Genomic DNA, 17,941 nt, shown 5'->3' on the forward strand with positions numbered 1-17,941 from the left:
GCAAATATATAAATTATTTTAGTTTTAAACAATCTTATTAAAATTTATTCATTTTCTGAGAAGATTACAATATCGTATAACTTACTTGTTCAGTGTTACACGCACAAACATCTGGGCTGGAAGATTCATGTCGTCGACCCGGGACGGTCGCTGAGAAACATTAACGGTGTCAGTCAAGTTTTGCCTGCGTTTACGACATCTGTGGTGTCCATCATCGCACTTCTTTTATTCTCAAGATGAATCATTGCGTTTCCTTCTTTCAACGTGGAACAAATAATAGAAGACAAAGATGACGACGAAAATTGATCGATTTAAGATGATTACGATAGCTACAACAATGTACACACGATTGTTAAATCGACGAAACACATACAAGGTTGTATGAAAGTATTTAGTACGTAAGATTTACTTGTAAGGTAAAAGATTAGCAAAATATTTTTAAGACCTATCAGATTCAATATTTCATATTATATATACATATATATGAGATATATATATTATATATAATACATATACATGCATTTACATATATACACAAGTACACGCATACACATATATATGTATGAACATGAACGCAAAATTTCCATACTCTTTGATATAAAGTCAAGCTGACAATAATAATGATTAGAGGTGGGTAACCAATGAAATTCTGACAATAATCATGATCAGGACTGAATAATCAATGAAATTCTGACAATAATTACAATCAGAACTGAGTAATTTCCATATTCTTTGACATAAAGTCGAGCTGATAATAATAATGTTTAGAGATGGGTAATCAGTGAAATCTTGACAATAATCATGATCAGGATTGAATAACAAATGAAATTCAGACAATAATTATAATCAAAACTAAGTAATTAATGAAATTTGGACAAGAACGATTGTTTATTATTAGGGAAGGGATATGTCAAAACAATATCCGCGGACGAGCTGATTAGCACGTAACTATAGATATAAATTTGATGCGGAGAAATGGAGGTGCATCAGCATGTACAATGTAAATTTTGCACAAAACTATAGTTGATCTTAATATAACTTTAAATCGATGATAATACGTAAGAAATACATTTATAAATGCTGTCGACTTGACAATAATACGTAGAGTAGTCAATCGAGAGAAAGAGAGAGAGAGAGAGAGAGAGAGAGAGAGAGAGAGAGAGAGAGAGAGAGAGAGAGAGAGAGAGAGAGAGAGAGAGAGAGAGAGAGAGAGAGAGAGAGAGAGAGAGAGAGAGAGAGAGAGAGAGAGAGAGAGAGAGAGAGAGAGAGAGAGAAAGAGAGATTAACGAAATGTGAATTATGTACAAGAAAGTAAAGAAAAAGTAATACTTAAGGGTGATGTGCAAGTTACAAACTATCCCTTATACGTATAACAATAATATGTATATACTATAGAGTGGACCTTCCTAAAACGGAATGAAAGTGTAAAATGTGCCTTGGGTACAGATAATAAATGTCTTTAATTACAATGATTAGGACTCACTCGGCAAAAGGACACCGTCTAGTACTTTGGAACTGGTCTCTTGTGCGTGAAGCGTGTCGCATGAGTAAAGCTACAGTTTAAATTTTATAGAAAAAAATATCATAGAAGAAAACTCTTTCAAAAACTATTTCTTCAAATATTCAATACGGTTTTAATTATATATTTTATGCCGACACAACTATATATAATTGTTAAACAACGCATTATTCGCGTATATTTCGCGAGTAGCAAGAATAATTCCTATAAGTACAATAAAGGAAGGAAACATAAAATTATCAAAAAATATCAAAAGACGGCTTGTTGCAGACAGATATGTCTCATATCGCAAAACGTACAAGGGATATGTAAGACGTGCAACCAAGAGAAATCAGCGGAATACATAATCAATTTAGGGTAGTGAATTTAGTGTAACGCCTCTCGTAATGTCAAGTTTTAAATGTGTCCAGCTCCTAAGTGCCGGGGTGTCCACAAAATTCGCAGCAGCAAATTCTTTGCGATTCAACCGCTTATCGCACGAAGACCAGTCTGTATTTAATTACATACATATATACACACACAAGTATCATACATATACCGAACAGAACTCTCTGAAATTTACATTATCTAGCTTTACGAAGGATGAGCCGTTAAAAAAGAGAGAGGAGCGTTATATAGGGACTCGTATTAATTACCGTAAGTAAATAAATGACAATAAGAACGTTTAATCGATGTTTGTGTCGCTGAATTTTCGATATGACAATACTTGAGAGCAATCCCGATCAATAACGAGATCTTTGCTCGAGACGTAGGCTATGTCGCTATATTTTTCATCCGTTCGTTTTTTCTTTTTCTAAGGAAACCATTTGAAAGTAACAGATTCTAGTTTGTAAGTGGATAAAACTCCTACTTCTGTGAATGACAATAATAAATTATCAACTTGCAGGATTTACAATAGAAGCGGGCTGCTCCCAGAAAAGGCCGCTTTCTTTCCTAAATTAGCTATAATCAAAGCTCACAAATTTACATAACGAATTACATGTGTACGAATCAATCATTCGCCCATATAAATGTACGAGACAAATTATAAACAGTGTATTATTCTGCAATAAAACATAAGTCGTAAGTCGCGTAGGTGAAGTGTTCCATTCGCATGATGTACATGTACAGATAATATATAGACAATAACGTATATAGATATATTGTTCGTAGTGTGAGTACAAATAAAATTTTACTAATTTCGGTAATTACTAATTTCAGTAATTAACGAAGTTAAGTCAAAAATGTTAAATGAGTTTTTAGTCTTTTAGTTCAAGTCATTACAAATAATTAATTATCTTCTCTGACGTTTTTACATCTTTCTCTAAATCGTTATGTGTCTAAATTAATTAGTCTCGCAAAATTACATGAAGTAAAAAGAAACGCTAGTGTACATCTTTGTATTAATAATTTCTACACATTTCTTATATAACTATATAACTTTTCTTACCTTACCTACTTTGTTATTTCTTCAGTTGGCCAGTGCGTAATTCCATTTTTCCAGGAGCAGCCCGATGACATCCCAAGTTGTTAGTTCATAAGAGACAAATAATAGCTTAGGTCCTAAGGGAACTTTTTGGCTATATTACTGTACATTAATACGTATAAAAAGAGGATAAATGAAACGTGTTTGTGGAAGCGCCTCCGGAGACTAAATTCAAAATATTAGTCGTCCGGCACAGCATGCGAACAGTTACCGTCAATGTTGTACAGTTTCAAACGTGATTTCGAATTGTTAGTGGTACTTAGCGTGTAATATTTACAACTCTAGATCTATCTTTGAATTAATATAACTAAAATGGTCTACTTATAAGCTTCCATCCATGCACGGTTACTATGTAAGACACGTGGAGCGACAGAGGTGCGGTGAGATAGAGTGAAACTTAACGCGTTACTATGTACGAATGCAATTTATGCATTTTTCCATAAACAGCGGATTCTGATGAAAACTAGGCATATAATCATATTAACGATAGGTTTTACAAAAGAGTTTTGGAATGACGTCTTAGCGCATCTTCCGTTGCGTTTTAATTGCAATGTCTCGTTTTAGATTTCATACGTTTTTCAAAAGCTATATTTACGCGTGGAAACAACACGAACAATGTTGCGATTTTACTCTAAAAATACTCTGTAATTATTTGATAATACTGTCGGCTTATTAAAGGCATCGATATACTCTGATTAGCAATTATTAGGAAGATTTTGCACTACTGTATTTCTATATATGTATTATATACATTTTATCACAAATGTCAAAAGAGAAGTTTTGCGAATATTGTGAACTAACTGCGAGTTAGTATCAGCGCTTATTACTCTGCGTTTTCATCACCATTCATTATATTCATTACTTCAACGTTCGATGTATGCAAAATTTACACGATATTGCAAAAGCTTCTTATATTTCCATTTTGGCTTCTCTTTTTCGCGCGATTATTGTATACGTTTCAAAACTGTACAACTAGCTTTGTATACGCGCAGACTAATATTTCAGACAATATATTGTAAAAATGATCGCTTTAAGTACGAACGGTCTTGTAACTTTTCGGTAAGGGGAATAAATAGCTGTAAGAGTTCGAGATAAAAATTATTTTAAAGTTTGTATTAAGCAAGGAACGAAGCGTCGTTAATATGTACAGATGAACGATGGATCCGAATCATACCGCGCTTAATCTTTGCAAATGTTGCGTCCCGCAAAAACCTTTTTTGCGGTGTGTGAAGTCGCAATATCGGAACGGTTGCAACAATATCAGCGTTAATTATATCTTCTTTCTATATTATATAGAATTTATTTCTGAAGAAATAGAGCTCTTTATTACATTTCTTCAGAAGAATGCGTGTTAATTAAATCTGCAACGAAAAAGAAGACTTAACAAAGATTCAGAATTTTCCCGTATTGTTTTTCTAATTTTTTAAAAATTAGAACTTTTTAAATTTCAATCTTAAGATTTTAAACAACTCTTATATATAAGAGTATATTTGTTGATTCTACGGGATTAGATATCCAATTTAGAAGAATATTAATACTCTTCGACTTTTACTTAATTCTATTATAGCATTATTTAATCTAGATCGTGTAAATTGAGCCACGTTGCATCTGACGTTCTTGATTGTATTAATTTCCTCGAGCACTCGCTGTCTTCTTCGAGTATTGATGGCTCATCAATAATAAATGAAAAGACTGAAGATTTAAACGCCAAATCCGATGTTGATGCATCCGATTCCTAGAAAGGATGAATTTCGCGAAAATTGGTGATCTCATGGGAAAAATTTCGTAGGCAAGGCACTCATTTTTAAGCACTTTTTAGATATATCGTTCTGCATACGAAAAGTGCATCCGTACCGAAAAAAATCATGACGTCTCACGTAGCGAGTGAAAGTATTAGCTGGCGAACGAAAATTGATCGTCTTGCAGGACTAGCGCGCGCGTGTCGAATTGTATCCGAGGAACATTGAAATTGTCAACCCTTTCGTTTCTCTTCAGCATTTATGTGTTAGAATAGCTTAACTAACAAACTAACTCTACTATATAATCGTCTAATCATTATCGCGGACACTTTATCCAAGATGCTCGTTTACCTCCTGTTTCAAGCAAATGCACGAACTATATTCGAGTTTAAATTCGAAAAGTATTTGCAAGAATGCCGAAGAATTCTGACACGACATCCTTCTTTCACCGCGGGGATGTCATGTTGGATAACACCGTGCTGAAATATAGGAAATAACGATCTTCTCGATTGTTCGAATCTACCGAATATATAATATATCATCAAACATGTCCCTTTAAATTAATTTCAAGTGAATACGCAAACAACGCAGGTGTCTGAAAGATGTTTGAAGGTGTCTAAAGAAATCTCTTTAGATGCTCAACCGTGTTGTAAACGTTTGATGTAGCGTTTTTAAGTCTTCTGAGATGTTGTTGTCTTTCGGCGCGGTCAAGATCTAAGTATTTTTTGTGTCTTCGGGCCCCCATCTCACGTATTGAGACGAAAATTCATGATGGTTTTCTCATATACATATGCATTAGAGAAAGTTATTCTAAATGATATCTGTAGCTATTCATTCATTCCGAAGTAAATTTGCCTAGAGATTATTAAGATATCAATGCTCATGGTTTCATCGTCGCGAGCACCATTTAATGAAAAGTCAATCCTTACTGTTTAAATCGTAATTTGACATATCTCGTAAGATAAACAAAATCGGGCAACGTCGATCGCGGAGCGCGCGAGCGTCGTTAAAATTCCGATTGTTTAGTAGATAGGGAACTTTGTCGAAAATGTTAATTTTCTTTATATAGTCTATATGTAATGTACCGTATAAATGTTTCTCTCAGTTCACCTGTAGTATTATTTAGAAGGCGCACGCGTTCGATCTTCAAAATCAAAGCCATGCGTCCGAAGAGAGGGAAATTTTGGCTGGAAAAGAAGACTGCTCCCGTTTCTCGACAGAAAAACATCGTTCTCTTGACAATAGAATAGAACACGCAATGAACCATATCACTTATTGCTCTTCAATGTACGACATACGTTCAGATTTCTATCTATAGGATACGTCGTTTCATTTCAGGCATTATTCTTGCATTCCGTATTCGTACGGAGTATTCGTTTGCCGTGCGCGAATTTATATTTGTGCGATCAAGATACGTGATTAGAAGTGTCTGTCAACTGCAAAACCGAGTTCTAAGTGTTGCTACGAAATGTATCTCAGGATGTTCTGCTCTTTTACGGACTATGAGTTTCATCGCACGTTTCACACATTAATCTTAATGGCTTTGATAGCGCCACATTTATTACTAATTGGGTAAAAAGAGCATATCTAAGTAATCACGAGGTATATGATATATTATGATTACGAATTATTGAACATTGTATCAAATTTTATATTCACTTCTTGTGGTTGACAATAAACTGGTTTTATAAAAAAAAAAAGAAGAAAAAAGGAAAAAAGAACCATGAAGATTGTCTTTGTACATTTAATGCGAAAGGCCAGCGAGCGATACAAAATAGGTTTATACAGTAATATATTATCTACATATTCTTCATTTCGGATATCCCCAAGGATCTTTCTTTTGATCCATTAAGACGAGAGAAGATTCACAGATCTTTTTAAATATCTCGCGTAATCTTTCCTTTGAAAATACCTATAAAGACAATAAATGTATTAATATATATGGTTTTTACAAAACTTATATTTAAATATGTTACGATAGTTATTTTACTGTTTATACATACTTTGTACAGCTGATGTTGCTCGGAAGCAAGTATGTCAGCCAGTTGAATGCAACCGTCGTGCTCGTTCATCTCGGACATAACCGAATGTAACAAAAGTGTGACTTTAGGGATACAAACTTCGCGCAGTTTTTCCAACTGATGCTCTCTAAGTTCATCTTCGGGCGTGCATGGCTCGTCGTTGCTACCCTTTGAATCGACGAGCCAGCCGCCGTCGGGAAACAATAAAACATTAAATAATAATTGTTTCACAGCCTGAAAAGAGGAAACAGATATTTAGTTTTAGATCCCCGCATTCGGTTTCGCTTGTGCTATTATATTTTGCATTAATATTTTCGCGCACCTTCGTATGATGCTGCATCGTAGATTTCCATCTTTCGAATTCTGAATTGTACTGCGTCTTTCTGTGATCGTACGCAACCTTTTCCGTAAACGTGGCATACGTCGGCAACTCTTCCGGTGGCGTAGGTTTACCGTGATGATAGTGCGAGAACCATTCGCCGAAACCTTCTTGAGCGTCAAGATACGTTTTATAACAAAGGTATTCTCTTACCGATGCAGCCGCTTTCTTCGACAAATTATTAGTAATCGTAAGATTCGTGAGTGTGCAGTCCATAGTCGGATACTCGGTCATAACTGATTCTATCGAATCTGATGGGATCTGTGCAACATAAAAACAATACCGTTAACTATAAAAACGTATAAAAACAACTACCGTTTAACTAAATATTAATAAAAGTAATTCATTGCAGAATTATTTAGAAACTGCGCTGAAAAGTATGAGAAAATTTATATAATAATTAAGACAATCATTTTCAGTCTTTACCTTGTTAAATGCTTTTCGCGCCGCATCGATCTTTTCGTTAGTCAGGAAGTATCTAATGAGCGCGTTTGTTTGTCGTAAAGCTTCTTCTCTTTGACTTTGATAGAAAATCAGCCAATCCAGACCATTAATCTTTTCCATATCCGCCTCGGTAATAGTTCCTTTTAAGTCCGTTGCATCGCATTCTAGGTGTTTCTTACGTATATTTTCCACCACCAATTTCGTAATAGCTTCTACATTTAAGTTGGCGTCTTCCGCCGCGCGTAAACATTTCTTCCGCTGTTCATGCTCTTTAACACATTCTAAGTAAGAGGCATAGTTGGTTATTTGATCCTCCTGAGGTAACGTGGCTGTGTAGAACGCGATTAAAGTCGGATCGCCTATTTCAATAAGGACGCGAACGTATGCCAGCAATACTTTGTCTTCCACTTTATCTTTTGTACTTTTCCCGATCTGCCTAAAGAACAGTATTAGATGCGCCAGGAATCTGAGGAACTGCGAGTCGCAGGCGCCGATATCAATCATACTTTCGATCTCTTCCATCAACTTCGGTATTTGATCTAATATTATATATTTTTGAATTAAATGATCGGGTTTGTTAGATTGGGCACGTATTACTGGATTTTTCGACGCGTGCAATTCTTTGAACGCGTCTTCCAACGAGATTTCATTTTTCCAATATTCCTCCGGCATAACTGTATATATTTTTATCATCATTAACCTCAGTGCTGATTCGACTTTGATATCAAGAAGGCTCTTCACATATGCCCACAATGCATCTTGCCAAGACGATGCTATCTGTAGTAGAAGTTGGACATTGCCGCAAAGACTTGCGTATATGGCACGATAGAATACACCTGCACGGAAAATATAAAAGTTAAAAATGAGTAAAAATTTCATTATTTTAAAATCTTTAGAAATTATTCTAACAAAGCGTTCTACATGATTACAATATTAAATAGATTACCTATGCGTTTGTCTTGAGATAGTTCCCAAGCGCATAATTTCCAAAGACTTCTGTTAGGATTCCCTTCGATTGGTAATTTAGTGTCTGTCAATGGATTACTGTAATTTGGATCGTGATTAGGAATCCATCCTAATAAACATGCGGCTCTCCAAGGTTGGCCACAGTGCATAGCCAGTGATTGTGCTTTCTGAAGACGTCCGCAACGTACCTACGATATACATATTTTAAAATATCAATTATACTTCTTTCATCTTTTCAAATTTTTTTTACATATTTTATATTAGAAGATTTCTACAAATTATAATTATTATAAAAAATAATAATCTTAAAAATAACCTATATGTACCTCTATAAACATTCTTTTTTCAAGTCTGGCATCATCTTCTCTGTCCAGATCGTGTAATGGTTTACCCTCCCGTATCGGTGCATCGGGATCGAGGGACGAGACCAGTGGTCTGGACGAGCCGAATGCAATTTTTAAGTTCTGATTGTGCAATTGATGAACCGTATTTTCCCAGGCTACTGTTTTATCGGTAAAGAGCTCTATCGACGGATATTTGTCTGCCTGATCCAGAGCATTTTTTTCTAGCCAATCAATAATCAATTGATATTCCCTGATGTAGCCCTCAGACTTGTACAAATTTTCTAAAATATCCTTCTCAGAGATATAATTGTTGTTTACAGGCCCATCGTGTTCCATTTGAGTAGACAAACCAGCGCTGCTTATACGGTTCTGGTAGAGGCAGTATATCAGTCTCCATGTGTTTCTCTCACTTTCCAAAGAAGTTTCCTCTTCCGCTACTTCCGTATTCTCAACTTTTGACTGCATACCTATCGGACATAACAAACATTTCGCTGAAACTTAATACCAACAATTTGCTACAAAATGATCAAATAACACAATAAAATTGATGTTTTTCCATATTATTGAAATATTAGGCTCGTTTTATGCAAAATAACATGAGAGAATAATGGGCCAGCAATACGAGCTAAATTCTAGATATTATATTAATAATAAAGTTTATTCGCAAATAGGTAAACAGCGTTTCAACTTTACTTATTCTTCTTCAGTACTGAAATAAAATTTACAAGAATAAGATTAACAATTGATACTTATAAATAAACTTTATTATTAATATAATATCTTAAATTTAGCTCGTATCGTTGGCCCATTGTTCCTTCATTTAATTTTTCCATATTTCTCAATACCTCTCATGATGTCCAGCGTGTCGGTGCAGTTTTGTATAAAGTCCGCGATGGTGTCGAAGACCTGCGCCTCCGAGAAGTGCGCCTGCACGCTCTGCAGGAAGTCGTAGTAGAGCTTGGCCTTGGCTTCCCGCCACGGCTCGTTCGCCTTCAGGATCGCCCCGGTCGCCGTGCTGTCCTCCATCATCTCCTTGATGGTGATGTCGTTCCTCTCCGAGCGCACCATTATGTCGCGGATCTCGTGGGGCGCGAGGGTCAGCGAGCTGTCGATCTCCACGTTGTGGAGCTTGCTCAGTCTGGACCCCGCGGTCCTGTCGGCCATCCCCGGGCTGTGCGTGTCGTTGAGCGTCTGCCTACCATCGTCGGCGTCCTTTCGCGACTGACCGGCCGGCTGCAGCGATATCCTCCTCGGGGTGGTGCTGCGCTGGCCGCTTAACCTCAAAAACGTCCTTCGCTGACTGTTCTGCTGGCTCAGCAGGCGAATCGACTGGTCGAGGTTCTCCTTGACGTCGGTCGACGAATCCATCTTCCACCTGGACAACCGCGGCCAACGCGGTTCGACAAGAAATCTCGGCTCGGGGCGTTGAAAGTTGAAAGTCGAAAACGCCACGTGACCTACAAACAAATACGCCGGTAATACGCGCGCCTCTACACGGTTACCAACGTTCGACTCTATTATTTTCTGACATCTTTCTCGCGGACGTAGGGATTTTTGACGTAAAAGGGACAAAGTGACATTTCTAGTGACATTCGAGCAGCTGCGACGCTGCGACATCTCTCGTCTTTCCTCGCACGCGCCATTCAACAAGTTATTTGACAGTGACGGTTAGATCAAAACAATCGATGGGATGGACGACATCAGTAAGGTGGGTTTTTTCCTCAAGAATGTCAAAAAACTTATATTTATGCGTGCAGAGCAATATAACGTTATTTGCTTTATTATGAATAATTATTAAAGATGTAATTTCATTAATGGTTATTAAGGAGAAATCTTGAGAGTAATATAATGCTATCAGTTATATTGTGAATAATTATTAAAGAAATAACTTTACTGTTAATGATTTTAAGAATAAATCTTGTAAGATAGACGTTAATCAGTAATCAATTGAAAATAGGTAGCATCGCTTTCACACAATGATTCAGTTTGTACTGCAACTGGTGCTGCGAAGTGCCACGAGGGAGATGTATCAGCGGAGGAAGTCTTGCTTCGCCACTTGCGAAAGGCCATCTCGGAGACAACAGAGGAGAACGTCGCGTATACAAAGGAGATAGTGACCTTATTGACCAAATTGAATCTTGATGTCAAGTCCCTCCCCAATGACATAAGGGAAGGTTTAGAGAAAGTATCTTCAATCCTGAAAGCTGAGAAGCTATTCGAATTTGATGAGACAGCGCTGCTAGTTGTTAGAGAACGGAAGATCATAGAGGAGAAGAGGCGGCAACGAGAGGAGAAGCAAATGTCCATCAAGTATGATAATTTGTTTAGAAATTGCACAAGGTTACAGGCAAAGCTCGATCATCTTCAAGGTGAGGTGGATTCCCTTAAGAACACTACTGACATCATGGAAGATAAGGATAATATCTATTGCAACAAGGTTTTTCTATCTACAAAATTGAAGGAGTACCAGCAAGCTGTGGAGAAACTGGAGGCGGATTTAAGTGACATGCAAGTCGACGAACACTATTCGGAAAAAATATTGAATAAATATAAATTGTATCTGGAGAAGACGAGCAGATTGGTAGATCTCAACCAATCGCTCGCTCAATATGGCGATTTACCGCCCAATTTGCTGCAGGCTAAATTGCTGGTGGAAAGCAAGAGGAAAGAGTACGAGAACTTGGAACAGATGTTTTTGGAAAAGACTCAGTAAGCTCGAGTTTCAACGACATCTCAAACTCCTTGGAATCTCAATATATTTCAATATTTGTAATATTCTTCATACATATATCACATTAATTTACCTTAAAACTAAAAGATTACATGTGCACGCATTAAAAAGAATCTTGTACAAATCATAGCTTTTAGAAACCGTATTTTGATTTTGTTTGTTTCCGTGCCATTCTATTCTGAGACCATTGATTCTTGAGTTCCAGTTCCATGGCCTTAGCTTGATGCGCCAGATAAGTTATCTGATGTTTCTTCTTGGATTGAGAGTTCACCCCACCGCCTTGCATAGACACCGGCCTGTGTACAGTTTCCTCCGTTAGTGCCTTTACCAGCCATTCTCTTTCATCTGGTTTTATGTCTTCCCCGTTTATCTCGATTATATCCGCTTCGTCGATTTCCTTGCGTTTTATACCTCGTCGTCCACACAGATACTCGATCGCCTTCTCGTCAAAGGCAACGTTGCCCTCTACGTCGACATTGTATTCTTGTTCAGGAACGGGCAGCTTCGGGCCAACCTCTGCTTGGTTCTTCAGTAAAATCTCTTCCTTAGGTAAATTCATAATGTTGCTTGTTAACGTTTTGCTCGAATTGCTCGCTTGCCCATTCGTCGAGGTAGAGCTGTGATCTTCCACGAACGAAGCTTCAGCATCTGGCCTATGTACAAGATCTGAAGACAGTTCCGAGTCTAATAATCCTGTTGCGGAACTGCCTGGCGCATCTTCATTTGTAGCTAGCCCAAAGAAATCTATCGCATCTTCTTCGTCAGAGCTCAATTCATTATGCGATTTATCCGAAGTTTGCCTTTTTACTTTAGAATCATTTTGACTTGTACTGGATTTCGTTTTTGACTGTTGTACATTTGCTTTCACCGCTGCTTTCTTAACAGCCTGAGGTACTAGAGTCTTCTTGCTTGTCGTCTCCCCTTTTGGTGCTACCAATAAAGCGAAGAGTCCACAGCCTTTCTACAAGGATCAATAATTCATGAGTTATATCTGCTTGGTATATTTATTCAGAGAAAATTTTCTAAATTTACCAGTGACGGTTGTACGATCTTGGCTGGCTTCTCCTCGTCCTCCTCCTCCTCCTCAAGATCCTTAAACTGATAACATATGACAGAGATTAATACAGAATGTTCGATAAAATTAAAGACCTAAATTTACATTTCTTTTTAATTATTAATTTTTATTATTAATTTTTTATATACGCATACCTCCGATAAAGAAGGCACTGATATCCTCACTGTCTGTTTCTTTGCTGGCTTTGGGACTTGACCTTTCGTTTCCTTCTTCAACAGAATATCATCCTCCACCTCTTCGACCTTGCCCGTGAAAGTGGGATCTCTGGGCTTCGGCAGCGTGTCGAGAAATTGCTGGAAGTTACCGTCGCTCTCTTTCTTCTCTTCCTCCTCGTCGTTTGTATCTTGCAAAGTTACTCTCGGAGCAGGTAAGGACAATTTCGAGCTTATTTGCACGGTTACGGCCTCGGTCGCGTCGTTATCCGCATCGTTCGGATCCGCGGCGATCGGCTCCGCGGGCTCGTTCTCCTCGTTTTCGGAGCCCTCGTCGCTGCTGTCGTACGCCACGAGGCTCATTTTCGATCAGGAATACGTTTTACACTCGGATTCTGGACATTCAAGCGTGACATAACCATCACACTGGACGATGCTCGGATGCTCTGACAGATTTTCAGATCGGTGCCATTGAAAGCCAGCAGAGAGAGAGTTTTCGCGTCCAGCGACCTCATTCTACACACTTCGTAGCTCTGTATCTAAAATTTTTCCCATTTTTATCACAGTTCATAAATAATACTGCAATTATTAAATAATATAATAATAAATTATCAGATATAAATAATTTTTCTTTTTTTTTTCAAAATCTTATTATCTCGAGTAGAATAAAATCTCGATACTTTCCGTTGATACTTAATTTCTTTATTATATAAAAACGAAGATAAATTTTGCCAAATAAACACTATAGAGTTAATAATTTCTTTTGAATAGAGTTATCAATCAATTATTCAACGCAAACTCTTTGATTGTTTCGGATACATTTCGGAAAACATTTCGGAGTAGAGTTGTCTTCGATTTTTTCTCTTCTTTTTTTAAATAATGATAAGTGCCGTTTTAAGATAGATATTGGATATTCGGTATTTTTTACTCAATTATGTCCATTTTCATCAATGCAGACTAACTTTAATCTCGGTTTAACTTAGATTTTATTTTTTTTATTCTAATTCCTAGAACTAGAAGATAAAAAGTTAAACCGGGATTAAAGCTAATCTACATTGGTACAAATTAATGGACACATTAGTAAATTAAAGATTATTAAGTATATATACATACATCAGATACATAGACATAATTATCGACTGCTAATCGGAGCAGTCAATAATACAGCGTTCTGAGTAACCGATGACTGAATAGTTAGATAATCGGATATCCGCGGTCATATTTGAAATGTATTTTACAAACTCGAAGACTAGATGACAGCAGAATTAGCATTCATTGGCGCAATAAACGAACCATAAAGTATCTGTAAGTTTCTTATCCTTTTGATAATAGTTGTTACATCTATAAGCTTCAAAAGATGTAATATGCGTCCTAATGTTAAACTTATATGGCAATATATAAGCGCGTTTCTCTAGCGTTTGTTGTAATTTATCTCTTTGAATAAAAAGGGATGCGTTAGACGAATTCTGCAAGGATGATTAATCCTCACAATTTCGAACTAGAAAATCCACGGATCTAAGCTCAACACACTGTGGACATACATTTATACATATTATATATATATATATATATATATATATATATATATACACACACATTTTTTTATGACAGTTAAAGACAGTTCTATAAATATTTGAAGAAATAAAGTGGAATCAAGATATCATTTAATCTAAAAAGAATAAAAATAAGAATAAAACTTATATATTTGATATAAATGGAGCAAAAGCAGTGAAAGCTTATTTTCTATTTTAAATAAAAAAATACAATAAATAAAGATAATTATACCTCTATAAAATTATTTTTCGACAAAATCTAAGAAGATGACAAATGCAAAGCAATGCAAATTGCAGGCGTAGTGAAGAAATGAGATTTTTAAAAGGCATTATATCTCTACACTGCAGAATTTTGGAAAATATAAATTATATTTTAATACAAATATGATATCAAATATTAATTTTGCTAACAGAAATATGTAAAATTAAATTCAATGTCTTTTTTATAAGTATATAAATGATGCACAGAGAGAGACGCGTAATATTAAAATAAACTATATATAAAGTAAGTGAGGGAGATACATATACAAATAACAGAGACCTTCGTAAAACCCTATTAACTCAATAGTCTTTTTTCTTTTAGTCATCAATTAATTATGCTTGTTAAGTTGAATATTATATTGCGCTTATACGATAAATTACTATTTCGATAGTCTTCCTTTGTGTGACAGAGAGGTGTCTTTTCATTCTCCCTTTTCTTTCTCGAGTACACTGCCTCGTAATTTTCCAAAATTGTCTCTGTCTGCTCATATTTACCATTTAATAGAATGTAATAATGTGGTTTTTTAGCAGTTGGCCGTATTTGCAGGTACCGCCTCCAACGACGAGAGATCAGCCCGCCCCTGATTCGCCCGTCTGAAAACCTTGCTCTTTTACGCAATTTTAGCGTTTATTAAAGTTTGCTCGCAAATGAAACGAAACCCATATAACCTACCTAATTTAGCGAGTAGCATTTTCGAGTGGGGGCCACTTCAGGAGAGCAGGAGGAGGAGAAGGAGGAAGAGGAGGAGAGGTCGGGTTCTATTGACAGCGGTTATTGCCTAACTGCGTACCTCCACCTAATATGCCCGCTTGGGGATTCGCGCATCCAGATTCCAGGGCCGCTCGAACGAAAACTGCGAAACATACCCTCGAATCTTTAATTCCACCCCCGCGCGTACTTAATCTCTCCGTCGATTCTCTGATAGCCGCTCTCGCTCGCGCGTTGCCGCGCCGATTTTCGCCCAAATTTATGCACATTTTTTTTTCCAGTTCTACCAGACATTATTATTAAGTTTATTAAAAGGGAACAATTGAGAAAGACGTTTCGTCGGTTGATTTTCTAGATAAAGATCGATTCAGTTATATCGACATACATATTTTGATCGTTTATGTATATTTTAGCAAACATTTGCGATCGCTTGTGACGTTTGCAGAAATTGCAGTGCGCGGTATAGAACTGTATTGTGCGATGCATTGCTTGGCGGAGGCACGTCGATAGAACCTTCGTTTTTACCCGTATCTACCCTCTTACGACGGTGATTATTTAATCACGACGAATCATCGCGGATCGCATCGCGATTTGCCATCGCCGAAACGGAGATCTCTTCCTCCGTTCACGACTGGGTTTATCCTTTTTTTCTCCCTTTTCCGTTGCCTCGATACCTCGACGTACGTGTATGCTCGCGAACGGATGCGGGCAAATAACGGCCCTGCCTGCATTTGAAACTCTATTAACTCTCCGAATATTAGCTCGTCGAGCGAGATTAACCTCATTGTGCCCCGTTGAAAATGATGACATCACTATTAAACTCCCGTCGGCTTACGGAAATTGATTAAACTATCAAATTAGCTCTACTAATATCAACACATCAACGCCGCGAGACCGGGCCTCTGGCTTCGAGGTTCAATCCTAAATGGCATGAATTTGCCGGTCCGCACGATCGTTCGACGTGCATTCATCGGTGCGACTATATTCTCTAAGTTATGCAGTCGTGACTGAAGCTTAATACATGGTGAAGCCGGGGTGGGTGATATACGATTGCGACACACCATCTCGCGCGTTTTCTTTTCCTGTCCGTGGCTTAATCGAGTCATGTTTGTAGGTTGACAAGTATTTCAATGTCAAATTATACTAAACTTGAGTCATTTTTAACCATTCGTATAGGTCGTCACTGCTCCTACTAAGTATGTCGTTAATTTAACTAAAACAATGTTAATTTAACTAAACCAATGAAATTAAAATAATACTGTTTTGCGTTAAAATAATCAATTTCGACACACATGGTAGTTAAATATAACAAAATGTTATTTAACCCAAAGTATTGGTTTAAATTTCATCCTTTAATGTTTAACATTGTAAGCTCGAGAAAGCTAATTGTAAGATAAAAGTAAAATTCTTCGCTTCTACATGGATCAAAAGTTTTCACGCAAGTTTTCGAACGGAGTATTACACGCTATAATCGTTTGGTCAGAATGTGATACAACAGAATATCGATTAATAAAATACTGCATGTAGCTAATTTAGAAAGGCGTGTTGTTCTGTTTCAAATACGCCAGTCCTAGTTGGCGTTTCGTGAACACAAAGTTATCATTAAACATTCGTACATATTTATGTTCCTTTAGATATTCGATCAGTGGTTAAAAACTGCACCTAGCGCGGTGCATACGGATAACACCGTACGATCATGTCGTAAGAATTCGAATAGTAACGTCCCCCTTTCTCAGGCCACCCTTTTCCATCCGGCATTCAGGAACTACGGAGCGTTAGATGTACTGTTAAGGGAAGTGTGAACAATTTCGTGCATTGTCGAGACTATAATATGGATGGCTGGCAGGATAATTATTGGAGGCCGTTTGAATCTAACTGTTTCCTTCATTAGCAGTCTCAGTTCGCCCGTTTATCTCCCTCTCTCTCTCTCACTCTCTCTACACCTGCAACACCCCCTCGCCCGCCCGGCCCGCGCGAGCTTCCTTTCCCTCTCGCTCTTTCTCCCATCTCTCTCTTTCTCCCTGTCTGAATTTTGTGCAGAATTACCCGCCATTATCATAATTGCGCTATTACCGATAATATCTACGACTCCGCTTCGAAACTGTACCTCGATGCTCTTAATCCATTTTCTATTTGGACAGCGGCGGGGGGCTTACGGTGGACGAGAAGTCGCAAATTCCGTTGCGTAATTTCCGCTCCATTGAATCGTTCCTTCACCTTCCCCCCCTCCCGGTCTCTCTCTCTCTCTCTCTCTCTCTCTCTCTCTCTCTCTCCCGCGAGATTCTCTCTCTCTCTCTCTCTCTCTCTCTCTCTCTCTCTCTCTCCTACTTGCCGCGAGATTATATATTTTGCAGCAACAGACTGGATAGCGCAAAAACGAAACACACGTCTGCATTTCTAATCGTCGCTTCTTTCTTTGCTCAGAGACTTTTTTCCGCAAAGGCGTTACGTTGTTAACAGTGACGCGTGAGTTCAACAACGAGTTCATTATATGGGATTGTAAATTAAGATCGAGATAGTAAACATTGGAAAGTTACACAGGGATGTTGTGAATAACACAGAAAGTATAATATAATGTAAAAT

At 37.4% G+C, this 17,941-nt stretch overlaps 4 protein-coding genes across 9 annotated transcripts in view; 2 read left to right on the forward strand and 2 right to left on the reverse strand.

Annotated features, from left to right (window-relative positions):
• The window catches only part of LOC139768156 (protein Skeletor, isoforms B/C-like), a 71,943-nt gene extending 65,492 nt beyond the window's left edge, over positions 1-6,451 (forward strand). For all 6 annotated transcript variants that reach the window (XM_071698072.1, XM_071698069.1, XM_071698068.1 and 3 more), the window contains one exon: positions 94-6,451. In XM_071698072.1, the coding sequence (XP_071554173.1) occupies positions 94-240 (147 nt within the window). In that variant the 3' untranslated portion in view covers positions 241-6,451. The remainder of the gene's footprint in view (positions 1-93) is intronic.
• Positions 6,452-6,453: 2 nt separating this feature from the next.
• Positions 6,454-10,356, reverse strand: LOC139768155 (nuclear pore complex protein Nup107-like). Its single transcript, XM_071698067.1, has 7 exons — positions 9,723-10,356; positions 8,860-9,344; positions 8,514-8,721; positions 7,550-8,403; positions 7,067-7,384; positions 6,727-6,978; positions 6,454-6,635 (listed from the first exon to the last, which is right to left on the reverse strand). Exons 1-7 carry the CDS (start codon positions 10,243-10,245, stop codon positions 6,534-6,536), a joined length of 2,742 nt encoding a protein of 913 aa, XP_071554168.1. The 5' UTR covers positions 10,246-10,356; the 3' UTR covers positions 6,454-6,533.
• Positions 10,357-10,514: 158 nt separating this feature from the next.
• On the forward strand, positions 10,515-11,737 carry LOC139768160 (uncharacterized). The gene is made up of 2 exons (XM_071698083.1): positions 10,515-10,585; positions 10,835-11,737. Exons 1-2 carry the CDS (start codon positions 10,568-10,570, stop codon positions 11,588-11,590), a joined length of 774 nt encoding a protein of 257 aa, XP_071554184.1. The 5' UTR covers positions 10,515-10,567; the 3' UTR covers positions 11,591-11,737.
• LOC139768158 (uncharacterized) lies at positions 11,616-13,329 on the reverse strand. Its single transcript, XM_071698080.1, has 3 exons — positions 12,818-13,329; positions 12,641-12,706; positions 11,616-12,569 (listed from the first exon to the last, which is right to left on the reverse strand). Exons 1-3 carry the CDS (start codon positions 13,196-13,198, stop codon positions 11,742-11,744), a joined length of 1,275 nt encoding a protein of 424 aa, XP_071554181.1. The 5' UTR covers positions 13,199-13,329; the 3' UTR covers positions 11,616-11,741.
• Positions 13,330-17,941: the final 4,612 nt, after the last annotated feature.

The sequence above is a fragment of the Temnothorax nylanderi genome, unplaced genomic scaffold, assembly GCF_030848795.1.
Source record: "Temnothorax nylanderi isolate EJ_2023f unplaced genomic scaffold, tnyl_v1.0 TNYL_tig0014_pilon, whole genome shotgun sequence".
Lineage (NCBI taxonomy): Eukaryota > Metazoa > Arthropoda > Insecta > Hymenoptera > Formicidae > Temnothorax > Temnothorax nylanderi.

What these genes read in the sequence shown, in the direction of transcription:
- LOC139768158 (XM_071698080.1), bottom strand. Translation starts at nt 13,198, where the DNA reads ATGAGCCTCGTGGCGTACGACAGCAGCGACGAGGGCTCCGAAAACGAG. An exon ending in CAGTGCCTTCTTTATCGGAG is followed by an intron (nt 12,707 to 12,817) that starts GTATGCGTATAT and finishes ATATGTTATCAG; the next exon opens with TTTAAGGATCTTGAGGAGGA. An exon ending in AGATCGTACAACCGTCACTG is followed by an intron (nt 12,570 to 12,640) that starts GTAAATTTAGAA and finishes TGATCCTTGTAG; the next exon opens with AAAGGCTGTGGACTCTTCGC.
- LOC139768155 (XM_071698067.1), bottom strand. Translation starts at nt 10,245, where the DNA reads ATGGATTCGTCGACCGACGTCAAGGAGAACCTCGACCAGTCGATTCGC. An exon ending in AAAAAAGAATGTTTATAGAG is followed by an intron (nt 8,722 to 8,859) that starts GTACATATAGGT and finishes TGTATATCGTAG; the next exon opens with GTACGTTGCGGACGTCTTCA. An exon ending in AGCAACATCAGCTGTACAAA is followed by an intron (nt 6,636 to 6,726) that starts GTATGTATAAAC and finishes TTGTCTTTATAG; the next exon opens with GTATTTTCAAAGGAAAGATT.